Source organism: Scyliorhinus canicula, chromosome 6, assembly GCF_902713615.1.
Source record: "Scyliorhinus canicula chromosome 6, sScyCan1.1, whole genome shotgun sequence".
NCBI classification, from domain to species: Eukaryota; Metazoa; Chordata; class Chondrichthyes; order Carcharhiniformes; family Scyliorhinidae; genus Scyliorhinus; species Scyliorhinus canicula.
In genome coordinates this window covers 151618634-151636702 of record NC_052151.1, presented here as the reverse complement: position 1 = coordinate 151636702, position 18069 = coordinate 151618634, and the positions used below count along the sequence as shown (strand labels likewise).

Below are 18069 nucleotides of genomic sequence, written 5' to 3'. Positions count from 1 at the left end.
TCTGCGTTGGCACAGGGCAGGAGTTAGGAGGTTGAGGGACCTGTTTGTAGATGCGAAGTTTGCGAGCCTAGGTGAGTTAGAGGAGAATTTTGGGCTCCCCCCGGGGAACATTTTTAGGTATATGCAGGTAAGGGCGTTTGCCAGGCGGCAGGTGGAGGGGTTCCCTCTGTTGCCGCCGCGTGGGGTCCAGGACGGGGTGCTTTCGGGGGTGTGGGTTGGAGGGGAGAGGATTTCGGACATATACCACATGATGCAGGAGGTAGACGAGGCCTCGGTGGAGGAGCTGAAGGGTAAATGGGAGGAGGAGCTGGGTGAGGAGATTGAGGAGGGGACGTGGGCTCTGGAAAGAGTGAACTCCTCCTCTTCTTGTGCGAGGCTTAGCCTCATACAGTTCAAGGTGCTACATAGGGCTCATATGACCGGGGCGAGGATGAGCAGGTTCTTTGGGTGCGAAGATAGGTGTACTAGGTGCTCAGGGAGCCCAGCGAACCATGCCCATATGTTCTGGGCATGCCCAGCGCTGGGGGAATTTTGGAAGGGGGTAGCAAGCACGGTGTCGAGGGTAGTGGGATCCAGGGTCAAGCCAGGCTGAGGACTCGCAATATTTGGGGTTACAGTGGTGTCGGGAGTGCAGGAGACGAAAGAGGCCGGTGTTCTGGCCTTTGCGCCCCTAGTAGCCCGGCGGAGGATTCTTCTTCAGTGGAAGGATGCGAGGCCCCAAGCGTGGAGGCCTGGATCAACGATATGGTGGGGTTCATCAAATTGGAGAGGGTAAAATTTGCCCTGAGGGGATCAGTACAGGGGTTTTTCAGGCGGTGGCAGCCTTTCCTGGCAGAACGGTAGGGGAAAAAAAAGGCCAGCAGCAGCAGCTGCAGCCCGGGGGAGGGGGGGGGGGGGGGGGGGGGGGTCGTTTCGGTGGGTTGGGTTGAAGGGCCGTGTACATATCTTCTTTGGTTATGACGGGTGTTAATCTCTTTCTTCTTTTTTTTATTTAACGGGGGGGGGGGGGGGGGGGGGGTTTGTTCTTTGTTGTTTTTCTTAATTGTTAATATTTTTGTTTTTTGTTAAAATTTTCTGTTATTGATATTTTGTGAAAGTCTGAATAAAAATTATTTTAAAAAAAATAAAAATAAAATAAGATAGAGATGAGGAGAATTTTTTTCCTTTTGAGTGCCTTTAGTCTGTGGGGCTGTCTTCCCAAGGAACTGGTGGAGGCGGGGTCATTGAATTGTTTTAAGGCTGAGTTGATAGATTCTTGATTGATAAGGGAGTCACAGGGGTAGTAAAGAAGGTGGAGTTGACACCACAATCGGATCAACCATGATCTTACTAAATGGTGGAGAAGGCTTGAGGGGCCGAATGGATTACTCCTAATTTGTATGTTTATATGTTCATACGCTTGTCCGTTCATAATCTCTGTGTTGTCAGCAGTTCCATGCTCATATTTTCATTTTTTTCAGCTCATTTAAGATAAAGTAAATTTTCAATATTGTGTGGATTTTCTGAAAGGCAATTGATAGCATGAACATAATATTCATAAAAATCACAGAATCTTAGAACGGTTGCAGTACCAAAGCTAGCTGTTTAATCCTAGATGCACTCACCCACCTTTTCACTGTAGCCCTTAAAAATTTTTCTTGTCAGGTAATTGTCTGATTTGCTTTTGAAGTAGAGATGCCGGCGTTGGACTGGGGTGAGCACAGTAAGAAGTCTTACAACACCAGGTTAAAGTCCAATAGGTTTGTTTCAAATCACTAGCCTTCGGAGCACTGCTCCTTGCTCAGGTGAATTGCTTTTGAAGGCCTTGATTGAATCTATCTCCTCCATGTTCTCAGGTCCTGCATTCCAGATTCTAATCACTTGTTAAAAACATTTTTTCCTATGTTGCCTTTGCTTCTTTTGACAATCCCCCTTCAATCAGTGTCCCATAGTTCTTTTTAAAACAATAATTTGCAATTAAGGGGCAATTTAGTGTGGCCAATTCACCTATCCTGCACATAGAACATAGAACATAGAACACTACAGCGCAGTACGGGCCCTTCGGCCCTCGATGTTGCGCCGACCTGTGAAACCATCTGAAGCCTATCTGACCTACACTATTCCATTTTCATCCATATGTCTATCCAGTGACCACTTAAATGCCCTAAAGTTGGCGGGTCTACTACTGTTGCAGGCAGGGCGTTCCACACCCCTACTACTCTCTGAGTAAAGAAACTGCCTCTGACTTCTGTCCTATATCTATCACCCCTCAATTTAAAGCTATGTCCCCTCATGTTGGTCATCACCATCCGAGGAAAAAGACTCTCACTGTCCACCCTATCTAACCCTCTGACTATGTTATATGTCTCTATTAAGTCACCTCTCAGCCTTCTCCTCTCTAACGAAAACAACCTCAAGTCCCTGAGCCTTTCCTCGTAAGACCTTCCCTCCATAACAGGCAACATCCTAGTAAATCTCCTCTGAACCCTTTCCAAAGCTTCCACATCCTTCCTGTAATGTGGTGACCAGAACTGCACGCAGTACTCCAGGTGCGGCCATCTTTGGGTTGTGGGGGTGAGACGCATGCAGACAGGGAAAGAATGTGTAAACTCCACACGGACAGTGACCCGGAGCCGGGATCGAACCTGGGTCCTGGACGCCATGAGGCAGAAGTGTGTCCCCCATAGTTCTTGATCCTGTCACCAATGGGAACAGCTTCTCTCTGTCCGGACACCTCATGATTTTGAATACCTCGACAAGATCTCTTAATCTTCAATTCTCCAAACTGAACATTGGCTTCAAGCTATTCTCTCCGTACATACATGCTGAAGTTCAATCCTCCCATTGATTTAAAATTATACTTGAGTATTCAACAATACTAAAGTTCAAAGATCTGGGGCGGGATTCTCCCCTACCCGGCGGGACGGGGGGTCCCGGCGTAGGGGAGTGGCGCCAACCACTCCGGGGTCGGGCCTCCCCAAAGGTGGGGAATTCTCCGCACCTTTGGGGGCTAGCCCCGTGCCGGAGCGGTTGGCACCACACCGACTGGCGCAAAAACCGACGCCAGCGGCCTTTCAGGCCCACCGCCCGGCAGCGGGGCTGGTCGAAAGGCTTTCGCCGGTTCGCGCATGCGCCGGCGGTGACGTCACCACCGCCGCATGCGCTCTGTGGGTTTCTCTTCCGCTTCCGCCATGGCGGAGGCCGTGGCGCGGCGGAGGAGAAAGAGTGCCCCCAGGGCACTGGCCCGACCCCTGAGCGGGGGGCCCCGATCGAGGGCCTGGCCACCGTGGGGGCACCCCCTGGGGTCCGATCGCCCCCCGCCCCCCCAGGACCCCGGGGGCCCGCTCGCGCCGCCGATCCCGCTGCCACCAGAGGTGGTTCAAACCTCGGCGGCGGGAGAGGCCTCCCAGCGACGGGACTTCGGACCATCGCGGGCCGGAGAATCGCCGCAGGGGCCTCGCCGATCGGAGTGGCGAGATTCCCGCCCCCGCCACTTCCCGGGTGGCGGAGAATCTCTGCCACGGCTGGGGCGAGATTTTCGGCGGCCCCAGGCGATTGTCCGACCCTGCTGGGGGTCGGAGAATTTCGCCCCAGAAATTGGGGGGCGGGATTCTCCGTTAGCCGTCACAAAAATGAGGAAAGGTGTTTGGGCGGAGAATCGGTTCCAACGCCAAAATTGCGACAGGTGCCGATTTGATGCCAAATTGCAATGCTCCAGCACCTAGACAGTGGCATCAATGCCTTTCAGAACGCATGTACGGTAAACACCTTTTGCATATCATTAGTGGACCTGACCCGGTACTCTCTGGGGCCTCCGCAATTCTCCGCCTCCGATGGGCTGAGTTCCCGACGGTGCGGTTCACTTCACTTGTGCTTTTAAAAATCGTGAAACCGGCGTGACGGCAGCTGAGGGAGGGAGAGGGGGTATGGAAGGTGTCCATCATTGCCATAGTTTGTTGACCGTTGTGCCACTGGCCGGGGGGGGAGTATAATGTGTATGTGCGGCTGCAGTTTGTCAGCTTCCCGAGTGTCGATCACCTGGTGAACCCTGCACTGGTTTCCATTGCAATCAATTATGTTCCACGCGGCACCCGTCCAAGCCCCTTAATTGTAGCGGAATCGGTCCGGTGTGACGTCAACACTCAGTCTCAGAAACGGGGAATCCTGCCCTTTGTCTCCCTTTCAATCCATTTAACTTTCTCCAGCTGTTAGCCATAATGAACTAATGATCATTCCTCTTATTGAGTCTTTGATGCACAGGAAGACTACTAGAGTAGGGCAGCTGACTTTGAACTGGAGGAAGGAAACACAACTTGGGCGGCACCTGTCCCACTAATAGCTAATCAGATCAGTGACCCATCCCACTGATCTCTGTTTTTAATTTACAACAAATGTCTGAGGGGGCAAAGGAGTTAAGTCCATTGAAAACTGTACTGTTTATGTTACTGCATGAAACCACTTGTCAAAATAACAAACTCATAAGAAGGAGGAAGTACTTTTCATAATGTGATGTTGGGACCCATGGCACACCAAGTTATTTTCTTTAATCTTGCTATCTGTGAATGCTCAGATTAGCATTAACTTAAAAACACAGCACTGGCCTCTAAAGGATATATCTCAATCTATTTGTTAGTACTCACAATTTCTGGATTTGAGCATTTTACCAGGTCATATATGCGTTTAACTGAAGTGTTGTATAAACGAAACTTTGACGACCTCTTCAAGGATGCTTTTACCCTTCTGACTGTGAGCTACAAAACGCAGCAAGTGAGCACATTTGATCATGCACATTTTTACTACTATTAGCAGGATTAAAATATTGTTCAGGGCTTTTATAATTACCACAAAGAATTAACACACACACACAGCAATATTCATTTCAACATTTTGTGTGCCAAAGCTCATCTCAGGCTTAATGGAGTCAATCACTCTGAGTTGGTTTATGCATGGGAGGTAAAGACTGGTACATCACCATAGAGCATGATACTGGTGATTAAAGGAAACCATTCTGCTCTGGAGACAACATGTTCACAGATTTTTCCAAATATTCTTGTTGGGATATGCTCAGGAAACTCAAACTAGAGTTTTCACGACGGCGGCAAACATACCTGGTCGCTGCCGTCGTGAAACAGGCGCCAGATGCCCGTTTGGGGCTTCTAGGGGGCCGTTTGGGGCAAGAGCACCACGACTGTGCTCGGGAGGGGACAGGCCCACGATCGGTGCCCACCGATCGTCGGGCCGGCGTCCAAATCGGACGCACTATTTCCCCTCCGCCGCCCCGCAAGATCAAGCCGCCACGTCTTGCGGGGCGGCTGACGGGAATGACGGCCAACACACATGCGCGGGTTCATGCCAACAGCGTCATGTCGACAGCGCGCATGCGCGGGTTGGAGCCGGCCAACCTGCGCATGCGTGGCTGACGTTATTAAGCGCGCCGGCCGGGTAATTCTTGGTGCGACGCCCCCGTGGCCGAGATTTACGGAGCGCCGCTCCTAGCCCCGCCGGGAGGGGAGAACTGGGGGCGAGGAACGGCCTCAGAGGCCGTCGTGAAACTCGGCCAAGTTCACATCGGCCGTCCCGAGTTTTCCCGGGAGCGGAGAATTCCGCCCCATATCTCTGTTAGGTTTCATTAAGTCTTTACGCGAGAGATCGAAGAAATAACAGAAAACAGAACTCCTGAACATCTTGGGCAAGAAGAATAAATGTTCAATTTGTATCTAAATGTATCCCATGTCAAAGATGGATATGGTCAGCAACCGGTTGCTTGTGAATTTGGGATTTTTTTTTAAAGATTTAATTTTGTTTGCGTTTCAGGGTTTTGCCATCCTAGTAATGTTAGATTTATTCATCCTTACAAAGGATTTCCTCTGGGAGGAATGTCATTGTACAAACACTGGGCGGAATTCTCTGCCTCGTGCCACTGGGAGCAGAATTCCCGGTGAGGCGGAGAATCCCGGTGAGGCGGAGAATCCAGCACTGGGGAGAAAACAGAATCGACGCTGGGCTCCGTCCTTTTAAGTTACTCCCACCCGCTGTTGCTGGCGGGATCGAGGTCCAAGGTTAAGACCCATTTGTATCCACTCTCGGGAGGGGGGGGGGGGGGGGGGGGGGTCTGATCACCCCCCTGTACTCAGGGGTTGAGGGGGGGATCCACAAAATCCAGGGGTGGGGAACTGAATTGTGATGCGGTGAGTGGGGGTGGAGGATGATTTACATTGTGGGGGGGGTAGCCAGTCGCAGGACCCTGGTACCGGCGTCTCATTCAAAATGGCGGCCCGATAGCAGGATTACCAAGAGAATCCCTTGTAATCCTTGTCATAAATAAATTTTCATGATGAAGGGAGAACAAATCAGGTAGAATTCAGCTTCGGCAGGAGAATATAGTCCCCCAAACGGAGAATTTCGTCCACTGTGGTTAAATAATGGGATCAGCTAACAGGGCACTCATCATTTATCAATAATAAGTTCATATGTTCATAAGATATGAGCAGAATTAGGCCATTCAGCCCATCGAGTCTGTTCCTCACCTGCTATCTACAATGTTACAGGCCAAGAGCTGGATTGCGAAATCAGCCAGTGCAACTCCTCCCTGAAACACATGACCTCGGAGCGGGAGTCGGCAATTTAGCCTCCCGAGCCGAACACCCTGAATGTGATCATGGCTGATCCCATCCTGGCCTCAACTTCACCGTCCTGCCCATTCTCCATAATCCTTCAACTCATTACCAATTAAATATCTGTCTGACTTCTCCTTAAATCTATCCCTGCATCCACCACACTCTGGGGTAGTGAATTCCACAGATGCACAACCCATTGGGAGAAGTAGTTTTTCCTCAAATCTGTTTTAAATTTGCTACCTCTTATTCTAAGACTATGACGTCTCATTCTAGAAAGCCCCAGAAGAGGAAGCATTCACTCCACGTCTACTTTATCCATACCTTTTAGCATCTTGTGTACCTCAATCTGATCTCCTTTCATTCTTCTAAACTCTAGAGAGTATACGCCTAAACTGTTCAATCTCTCCTCATATGACAAACCCCTCAGACTGGATTCTCCGCCTGCCGGATGCTCCATTTTTCCGGCAGCCCAGGGGTTTCCCAACGGCCCACAATGGGAACTCCCATTGACTGACCGGCGTAACGGAGCATCCCGCCGGCGTGCTGAACCAGGAATGTGGCGGGGAGGAGAATCCTGCCCCTCATCTTTGGACTAAATCTACTGAACCTCCTCTGAACTGCTTCCAATGCCACTAAACCTTTTCTCAAATAAGGCGACCAAAACTGTGTACAATACTCCAGGTGCGGTCTCACCAATGCCTTGTATAGTGGCAACAACACTTCCTTACCTTTATACTCGATTCCTTTTGCTATAAATGCCAACATTCCATTTGCTTTCCTTATTATCTGCTATCGCCAACCAAACTCCAAAACACCAGCTACATTATATTTAGAACAGCAGTTAACGATAGTAAAAATGCCTGTGGCCCGGATGAGCAGGTTCCTTGAAGGGGTGGAGGTAGATGTGGGCGGTCTGCAGGTGGGCCTGTGAATCATGTCCATATATTTTTGTCATGTCTGAAGCTTAGGGGATTCTGGCAGGGGTTTGCTGACGTCATGGTGGAGGTACTGAAGGGGTAAGGGTGATTCCGAGTCCAGAGGTGGCAATTTTTGGTGTGTCAGAAGACCCGGGAGTCCAGGGGGTGAGAGAGGCCGATGTCTTGGCCTTTGCCTGCCTGGTAGCCCGGAAACAGATTTTATTGGCATGGAGGGACTCGAAGCTCCTGAGGTCGGGGGTATGGGTCAGTGACATGGCTGGGTTTCTCCGGCTCGAGAAGATTAAGTTCGCCCTGAGGGCATCGATGCTAAGGTTTTGGAAAAACTAAGCTGTCAGCAGTGGGTGGGGCGGTGGCGGTGGGAGGTGTTAAAAATGGGAGGCATGGGGAGGGTGGGGGGGTGGGGGGGGGGGGCGGTTGGCTAAGGTGGGAGAAGGTTTTTTTTGTTTTTTAAAATAAATTTAGAGTACCCAATTATTTGTTTCCAATTAAGGGGCAATTTAGCGAGGCCAATCCACCTACCCTGCACATCTTTGGGTTGTGGGGGCGAACCCCACGCCAGCACAGGGAGAATGTGCAAACGCCACACAGACAGTGACCCAGAGACGGGATCAAACCTGGGACCTCGGTGCCGTGAGGCAGCAGGGCTAACTCACTGCGCCACCGTGCTGCCCAGGTGGGAGAAGGTTAGTGGGAAATTGGGATTGGGGAGTTGTTTATGTTAGCCATATTGGCTGGGTTTATTCTTTACATTTTGTTCTTTTGATATCTTGTTGTTAAAATTGTTAAAATTATAAATGCATCAATAAAAATATCTTTTAAAAAACAGGAGCAGATATATATCTACAATACTTACAGGGACATGAGTCTGAGAAGCAGGCAATCCCATTTTGCTCACACCTTGGCTGGCCATTTGAACTGGATCTATTATCAAAATTTTAAAGAAATATAATGCAATAACATAGAACATAGAACATAGAACAGTACAGGCCCTTAATGTTGTGCCGAGCCATGATCACCCTACTCAAACCCACGTATCCACCCTATACCCGTAACCCAACAATCCCCCCCTCCCCTTTTTAGGACACTACGGGCGATTTAGCATGGCCAATCCACCTAACCCGCACATCTTTGGACTGTGGGAGGAAACCGGAGCACCCGGAGGAAACCCACGCACACACGGGGAGGACGTGCAGACTCCGCACAGACAGTGACCCAGCCGGGAATCGAACCTGGGACCCTGGAGCTGTGAAGCATTTATGCTAACCACCATGCTACCGTGTTGCCCCAATAAATGTCTTCATTCTGTACACATTGAGCAGTTTGTGTATGAAAGTTCAACAGTTTTGTGAAAAATATGTATCTTTAACACCATGGGGACCGATTAGGATGGTGGATTGTTTTAAGTAGCTGGTAGCTAGATATTAGCATATTTATAATCCATAGAATCCATACAGTGCAGAATAAAGCCATTTGTCCCATCGAGTTTGCACTGACCCTTCTAAAAAACACCCTACTTAGGCCCACTCCCCCATCCTATTCCCGTAACCCCATCTAACCTCCATATCCTTTTGGACACTGAGGTGTGATTGAGCATGGCCAGTCCACACAGCTTGCACATCTTTGGATTGTGGGAGGAAACCGGAACCCCCGAAGGAAACCCACACAGACACGGTGAGAATGTGCAAACTGCACACAGACAGTCACCCAGGGCCTGAATCGAACCCAGGTCCCTGGCGCCATCAGGCAGCAGTGCTAACCGCTGTGCCATCGTGTCTATTCCTGGTTTCTACCACTATATGATTTTCATTTAAGAAAATTATAATATATGTGTATAAATGTATAACACACAGGATATGCCATATCCCACTCCCAAAACAAATCATACTGATCTCACAAAAGGAATACAGTGAGCTTCGCTAAAAATAATCTCACTTTGGCATATATAGTTAAATAAGACATTTGAATTTAAATTCTAATTTTTCTGAGGTGAAAATCTTTCTTTCTTGAGAATGCTATAATATGAGTAAGAGCACCACTGGGATACATAGGTTTAAACCTTGTTCAGGCAATAAGGAAAGATCCTTGTTCTGCTGTTTTGAAGAGTTTTCTATAATATGATTCTGAACCATCTTAACACAGTTTTCAGTTGATATTAAGTACAGCACAAACTTCTATCTATAACAGTGAAACCATAATGTCTGAAATGGAAACATCACTTAAGTAGTGCTGTTCTGCAGTAATATAACAGAGTTATGTCATACCTGACATGGATCTGCTTGATAGAGACGCTGTGACTGAAATGAGAAAGCTTTCGATTTTCCAGAAATACCATTTTATACCTCAACTAGATTCACTGAAATATAAGTAAATTGAAAATAAGCCTTCTCATTTGATAAATTGCCTTGCAAAACAATCCATTTGTTAAGTAAACAGAGGTAAGCTTGATGACACAATAGACAATGGGATGACATAATCTTGATTGTACCTCATAAATTATACATCACTTATGACTTTTTTAACTCAAAGAAACTTGCATAACTAGGGATTCAGTACGCTGCTGCATAACAGCATTTGCACAGCCTATTATTTTAATTTGTATTACCTCATTACCTGAGTTAAGTGGTCCTTCACCATCATTCTGGCTGAATGATGCCTGTGTCTTTCAATAAGGTAGAGCAAATCAAATAGCCCCAAATCTTTCACTACAGTCCCAGAGGTTGCTCTCTACTTTGAAAGCTGAATGGTGGTGTTTTAACCTGAGGGTCACTGCACCTCCGGCGAGGGGCAAGGTCGAGAAGGCAGGGCATTCATGAATAACCTCAGCCACTATGGGAATTGAACCTATTGGATGTTGGCGTCACTCTGCATCACGGACCATCTGTCCAGCCAACTGCGCAAACCGACCCCCAAATACAACCTGATTAGATAATGCTGTCACTGACTCTCATGTATAGTGACGAGGGTCCATTTCACATGCAAAGCCCCTTCAAGGTGATCCATACCGAAAATTAAATTCAGCACTAAAAAAAGAGGCGATGCACTTGAGGTGCCATACCAAGCCTGTGGGTCAAGAGGTGGCATGTTGAATTGACTAAATGGCCATGGAAATGTCTCTCCCAATGAAAGATCCTCTTATCTCAATTCAGGATACGGTACTCGGTCTGGTTGATGATGTATACAAATACTCTTTATATTTCAAGAATTTACTTAATACATTTGCACAAAATTAAATCAAAAAGTACAGAGAAAAGTCCTTGAGATACGGGAGAGTAAAAGAAAATGGCTTCAAAATAAAAGTAATTCCAGAAAAGACTTACAAAGTAAAAATAATTTCAGCAAATGCTTTGTCAGAAGTCTTACAACACCAGGTTAAAGATGAACAGGTTTATTTGGAATCACGAGCTTTCGGAGTGTAGCTCCTTCATCAGGTGAGTGAAAAGATAAGTTATACAAACACAGCATATATACTGTCATGTGAGTGTCCCTTTAAGAAACGTTTGTATTATCACATGGCTTCAGTGATATCATTGTGTGGGTGGAGCAGGGCTGTGGCTCTGGGTTTTACTTTCGGTTTACACTCTTAGAAGCCGGATTCAGAAAAAGAAGGCTTCTCCTCTCTCTCTCTCTCTGTATGTTAAAAGGTGTCAAGATCACTTGATCATTTAAAAGTGAGAACTGTTTTCTGTAAAGAATTCAAACCTACTGTTTTGTTAAAAGGGTTTTCCTGGTTTTATTGGATGTTGTTATCAAGTTGAAACAGCAGAAAAGGAAGTTTTTAAGGGTTTTATATGTATATATATATACAGAGAACTGTAGCTGTGTGGGGATATATGTTTGCAGTTGATTAAAAATGCTTACTGTGTGTGTTTATAAAATGTTAACTGAATTCGTAGAATAAACTGTGTTTTGTTTAAAAATGCTTAAGGCCTCTTGTTGAATAATACCTGAAAGGTAGGCCTTTATGCTCCACATAACCAAAATCTATAAATAGTTGTGGGTCAGGTGAACTCGTTGATATACTTTGAAGTTTTCTAAACCCTGGTTAATAACAATAGACAAAGCCAATGATGCAAGATGATACTTTGAATGTGAGTCTTTGCAGGTAATTAAGTCTTTACAGATCCAGACTGCACGACTGGAGAGAGGTATAATCACAGGTCAAAGAGTGTGAATTGTCTCAAGCCAGGATAGTTGGCAGGATTTCTCAAGCCCAGGCCAGATGGTGGGGGTGGGGGTGGGGGGGGGGGTTAATGTAATGCGACATGAATCCAAGGTCCCAGTTGAGGCCATACTCACGCATGAGGAACTTGGCTATCAGTTTCTGCTTGGCGATTCTGAAGGCCGCCTTGGGGAACGCTTAACCAAAGATCAGAGGCTGAATAGCCTTGACTGCTGAAGTGATCCGTGACTGGAAGGGAACATTCCTGCCTGGTGATTGTTGCAGGACATGGTAGCACAGTGCTTAGCACTGTGGCTTCATAGCACCAGGATTCCAGGTTCCATTCCCGGCTTGGGTCACTGTCTATATGGAATCTGCATGTTCTCCCCGTGTCTGCGTGGGTTTCCTCTGGGTGCTCTGGTTTCCTCTCACATGTCCCAAAGACGTGCTGTTGGACACTCTGAATTCGCTGTGTACCCGAACAGGTGCCAGAATGTGGCGACTAGGGGTTTTTCACAGTAACTTCACTGCAGTGTTAATATAAGCCTACTTGTGACTTCTGGTGGCTGTGATGGAGTAGGAAGCCACACATTTGGGAGCTCCCGTTTTAAAGAGACTTTTCAGCTCTTTTGAGAGCTCAAAACGGAAATTTTTCGACGTCTCCCAGTGGGGGAAGGTGTGCTGAACAACTTTCCCCGCAGTCAATGCCTCGAACTCGGAGTGGAAAGGGGGAAAAAAACGGCAGCAGCTCCTCAGAAAAAATAGGGGAAGGGATCCAAGATGGCCACCGACAGAGCTCCAGAGGAATGGAGGCTGTGGGCCCAGGAGCAACAAACTGATCTCCTGCGCTGCTTTAAAGAATTCAAGGATGAGGTACTGAGCTCTCTGCAGGAAACAAACAGAAGGCTGTCAGAGATTCAGTCCACTCAGGGTGCTGCCATCAAGGAGTTGCAGACGCAGGCCACTGAATGAGAGGAGGCTGTGGTCCTCGTGAGTAAGGTGGAGGGGCACGAGGCACTCCACAAGAAGTGGCAGGAACGCTTCGAGGAGCTTGATCACCGCATGAGGCGGAGAAACCTGCGGATCTTGGGCCTTGCGGAGGGGCTAGAGGGGTCGGACCTGACAGCCTACGTGGCTGTAATGCTGAACTCGCTAGTGGGGGCCGGGTCTTTCCATCTGCCCTTTGAGCTGGAGGGAGCGCACAGGGTGCTGGCCAGGAGGCCCAAGGAAGATGAACCCCCACGTGCGGTGCTGGTGAGGTTCCACCGGTTCAGTGATCGGGAGTGCGTGCTGCGCTGGGCCAAGAAGGTGAAGAGCAGCAACTGGGAGAATGGGGTAGTACGGATCTACCAGGACTGGAGTGCGGAGGTGGCTAAGCGGCGGTCCGGATTTAATCGGACGAAAGAGGTGCTTTATAGAAAAAAGATAAAGTTCGGAATGTTGCAGCCCGCGCGCCTGTGGGTAACTTATTTGGACCGGTACCATTATTTCGATTCCCTGGAGGAGGCGTGGGCCTTCGTGCGGACGGAGAAACTGGACTTGAAGTAGGGGTCGGCTGTAATATATTAGTGCTGGATTCTGCTGTTGCTGTGTTCTCTTTTTCTTCTGTTTTTCTCTTCTTGTTTTAGTACTTTTGCAATTTTGATATGGTTATTTACGGAGGGGTTGTTCTGCTATGTTTTTGTTTTTGTGCTGTGGGGCATTGTCTGGGCTGTGTATCTTGAGGGGAGGGTCGGGGGGGTCTGTTGTATTCTATGTCGGAGTGGGGGTATGGAGTGGGGCTGATATTTGGGAGCTGCGTCAGAAGGGTGTGGTGGGGCAGGGCGAAAGCGTGGGCTTTCCTCTGGTTTCCCGCGCTGCGGGGCTGGGGGGTGGAGACGGTGACGGGGGAGGCGGGGCCTTAACTGGTTCTTCCCCGCGCTGGAGCGGTGCCTGGAGGAGGGATAGATTGGGGGATGACCCCACTTCGGGAGGGATCGGGCTATTGGCGGGAGTTTCTGGGGTCAGCAGAAGTTAGCTGACCCACGGAAGTACAATGGAGGATGGTTCGCGGCTGGGAGGGTTCCTAGCCTGGGGGGGAAGGGAGGGGGGGGGAAAGGGGAATACCGGGTTGCTGCTGGTAGGGTCAAGAAGGAGCTGGGAGGGCTGGGGGGACAGAGGTGAGGGGTTGTCGCTATGGGGACTGGGTCGGGCAGGGGGTGCTGGCCTGGGGCGGGCAGTCGATGGGCTATGGCTAGCTGATGGGGGAGGGGGGGCGGGACGCCCTCTGATCCGGTTGGTCACCTGGAATGTGAGAGGGTTGAATGGGCCGGTGAAGCGGTCGAGGTTACTGGCTCACCTGAAGGGGCTAAAGGCGGATGTGGCAATGCTTCAGGAGACCCACCTGAGGGTGGCGGACCAGGTCCGCCTGAGGAAGGGATGGGTGGGGCAGGTTTTCCACTCTGAGTTGGATGTGAAGAACCGGGGAGTGGCGATTCTGGTGGGGAAAAATGCGTTGTTTGAGGCATCGGAGGTGGTGGCGGTTAAGGGGGGTAGGTATGTGATGGTTAGGGGCAGGCTACAAGGAGAGAAGGTGGTACTGGCTAGTGTGTATGCCCCAAATTGGGACGATGCGGGCTTTATGAGGCGTATGTTGGGACGGATCCCGGATCTGGAGGCGGGAGGTCTGATCATAGGGGGGGACTTTAATACGGTGTTGGATCCTTCACTGGATCGGTCCAGCTCTAGGACGGGTAGGAGGCCGGCGGCGGCCAAGGTACTGAGAGGGTTTATGGATCAGATGGGTGGGGTGGATCCATGGAGGTTTGTGAGGCCGAGGGCACGCGAGTACTCTTTCTTCTCCCACGTACATAGGGTCTACTCTCGGATAGGTTTCTTCGTGGTGAGTAGGGGACTGATTCCGAGAGTGGAGGAGGCCGAGTATTTGGCCATTGCAATCTCCGACCACGCTCCGCATTGGATAGAGTTGGAGATGGGGGAGGTGCGGGACCAACGTCCGTTGTGGCGGTTGGATGTGGGGTTGTTGGCGGAGGAGGAGGTGTGTAGGAGGGTCCGGGCAAGTATTGAGGGGTACCTCAAGGTGAATGATACGGGGGAGGTTCAGGTGGGGATGGTCTGGGAAGCCCTGAAGGCAGTGATTTGTGGGGAGCTGATATCCATCCGGGCACACAGGGAGAGGAGCGAGAGGAATGAGAGGGATAGACTGGTGGGAAAGATGCTGGAGGTGGACAGGAGGTACGCAGAGGCACCAGAGGAGGGACTGTTGGGGGAGAGGCGCAGCCTGCAGGCTAAATTTGATTTGCTGACCACTAGAAAGGCGGAGGCACAGTGGAGGAAGGCACAAGGGGCAGTGTACGAACATGGTGAAAAGGCGAGTAGGATTCTGGCTCATCAGCTCCGTAAGCGGGATGCGGCTAAGGAGATTGCTGGAGTGAGAGACAAGAGTGGGAATGTGGTGCGGAAGGGGGTAGAGGTGAATGAGGTCTTCAAGGACTTTTACGGGGAACTGTACCGGTCAGAGCCAACAGGGGAGAGGAGGGGAATGGAAAGGTTCCTTGACAGGCTTTCTTTCCCGAAGGTGCAAGAGGAGAAGGTGGAGGGGCTGGGTGCGCCAATTGAGCTGGAGGAGCTAGTTAAGGGGATCGGGCAGATGCAGTTAGGGAAGGCACCGGGGCCGGATGGGTTCCCGGTGGAATTTTATAAAAAGTTTATGGACCTAGTGGGCCCCTTGCTGGTGCGGACACTCAACGAAGCGTGGGAAGGGGGGACTTTGCCCCCGACGATGTCGCGGGCACTGATCTCGTTAATTTTAAAGAAGGACAAGGACCCCCAGCAGTGTGGTTCATACAGGCCCATATCTCTCCTCAACGTGGATGCTAAGGTGCTGGCAAAAATCCTGGCCATCAGGATAGAGGACTGTGTGCCAGGGGTTGTGCACGAGGACCAGACAGGTTTTGTGAAGGGAAGGCAGCTGAACACGAATGTGCGGAGACTGCTGAATGTCATTATGATGCCGGCTATTGAGGGGGAGGCAGAGATAGTGGTGGCGCTGGATGCGGAGAAGGCCTTCGTTAGAGTGGAGTGGGGGTACCTATGGGAGGTGTTGGGGAGGTTTGGATTTGGTGAAGGGTTCATTAGATGGGTAAGGCTGCTATATGAGGCCCCGATAGCGTGCGTGGCCACGAATAGGAGGAGGTCGGAGTACTTCCGGCTTTACCGAGGGACCAGGCAGGGTTGCCCCCTGTCCCCCTTGTTGTTTGCACTGGCAATCGAGCCTCTGGCGATGGCGTTGAGAGATTCAGAGGGGTGGAGAGGCTTGGAGCGAGGTGGAGAGGAACATAGGGTGTCGTTGTGTGCCGACGACCTGTTACTGTATGTGGCGGACCCGGTGGGAGGGATGCCGGGAGTGATGGAGTTGCTAGCCGAGTTTGGGACCTTTTCAGGTTATAAATTAAACTTAGGCAAGAGCGAGGTGTTTGTGGTGCACCCTGGAGACCAGGAGGAAGGAATTGGTAGGCTCCCGCTTAGGCGGGCAGGGGAGAGCTTTAGGTACCTGGGGGTGCAGGTGGCCAGGGACTGGGGGACTCTTCACAAGCATAACTTCACCAGACTTGTAGATCAGATGGAGGAGGAGTTCAAGAGGTGGGACATGCTGCCATTGTCGTTGGCGGGGAGGGTACAGTCCGTCAAAATGACGGTGCTTCCGAGGTTCTTGTTCCTCTTTCAGTGCCTGCCCATATTTATCCCCAGGGCCTTCTTTAGGAGAGTGACCAGCAGTATTTTGAGCTTTGTGTGGGCACATGGGACTCCGAGAGTGAAGAGGATGTTCCTGGAGCGAGGAAGGGATAGAGGCGGGCTGGCGCTGCCCAACCTTCTGGGGTACTATTGGGCAGCCAATGTGTCAATGGTGCGTAAATGGGTGATGGAGGGGGGAGGGGCTGCGTGGAAAAGAATGGAGATGGCGTCATGTAGAGGTACGAGCCTGGGTGCCATGGTAATGGCACCGTTGCCGCTCTCCCCTAAGAGGTTTACCACGAGCCCGGTGGTGGCAGCGACCCTAAGAATCTGGGGACAGTGGAGACGGCATCGGGGGGAAACAGGGGGCTCGATGGAGGCTCCACTGGGTGGCAACCATCGGTTCATCCCGGGGAACACGGATGGGGGATTCAGGGGGTAGCAAAGGGCGGGCATCAGTAAATTGAGGGACCTGTTTATTGGCGGGAGGTTTGCGGGCCTGGGGGAACTGGAAGATAAATTTGGCCTTCCCCAAGGGAACATGTTCAGATACTTGCAGGTAAAGGCGTTTGCTAGGCGACAGGTAGAGGGATTCCCTTTGCTGCCCTCACAGGGGACGATGGACAGAGTGCTTTCGGGGGTGTGGGTCGGAGAGGGGAAGGTGTCTGACATCTATAAGGTAATGCAGGAGGTGGAGGAGTCGTCAGTGGAGGAGCTGAAGGCTAAATGGGAGGAGGAACTTGGGGAGCAGATAGAGGACGGGACTTGGGCGGATGTCTTGGAGAGAGTCAACTCTTCCTCCTCATGTGCGAGGCTTAGTCTCATCCAATTTAAGGTGCTGCACCGGGCCCACATGTCCGGGACTAGGATGAGTAGGTTCTTTGGGGGTGAGGACAGGTGCACCAGATGTTCGGGGAGTCCAGCGAACCACGCACATATGTTCTGGGCATGCCCAGCACTGGAAGAATTCTGGAAGGGGGTGGCGGGGACGGTGTCGAGGGCGGTTGGATCCAGGGTCAAACCAGGGTGGGGACTCGCGATTTTTGGAGTTGCGGTCAAGCCGGGAGTGCAAGAGGCGAAAGAGGCCGGTGTCCTGGCCTTTGCGTCCCTAGTAGCCCGTCGAAGGATTCTGTTGCAATGGAAGGATGCAAGGCCCCCAAGCGTGGAGACCTGGATCAGTGACATAGTGGGATTTATAAAATTGGAAAAGGTCAAAATTTGCCCTGAGAGGATCAATAAAAGGGTTCTATAAACGATGGCAGCCTTTTCTGGACTTCCTGGCTCAGAGATAGGTAACTTGGTCAATGGCAGCAGCAACCCGGGGTGGGGGGGGGGGGGGGGGGGGGGGTGCATTATTGTAGTGTTTATTCTGTAACTTTATAGTGTGTTAACTTGCGTTGTTGTTAAAATGCTGGGTTGTTCATGGAGATGGGGGCGAATGTATATGATTGTTAATATTATTGTTATTTTCGGTATTTTACTTAGGTGCGTCAATGTTGTATAAAATCAAAATTTTTCAATAAAAATTATTCAAAAAAAATATATATAAGCCTACTTGTGACAATAAAGATTATTATTATGCCCATTCATCCTTTGTCACAGCGTTTGCATGGTCTCACCAATGTACCACACCTCGGGACAT

The 18069-nt window shown here is 50.1% G+C and overlaps 1 protein-coding gene across 2 annotated transcripts in view; it reads right to left on the bottom strand.

The window, feature by feature from the left end:
- Nucleotides 1-9935, bottom strand: part of LOC119967581 — a 98965-nt gene extending 89030 nt beyond the window's left edge. For both annotated transcript variants that reach the window (XM_038800294.1, XM_038800295.1), the window contains exons 1-3: nucleotides 9796-9935; nucleotides 8388-8455; nucleotides 4620-4730 (exon numbers count right to left, since the gene is read on the bottom strand). In XM_038800294.1, the coding sequence (XP_038656222.1) occupies nucleotides 4620-4730; nucleotides 8388-8455; nucleotides 9796-9802 (186 nt within the window). In that variant the 5' untranslated portion in view covers nucleotides 9803-9935. The remainder of the gene's footprint in view (nucleotides 1-4619; nucleotides 4731-8387; nucleotides 8456-9795) is intronic.
- Nucleotides 9936-18069: the final 8134 nt, after the last annotated feature.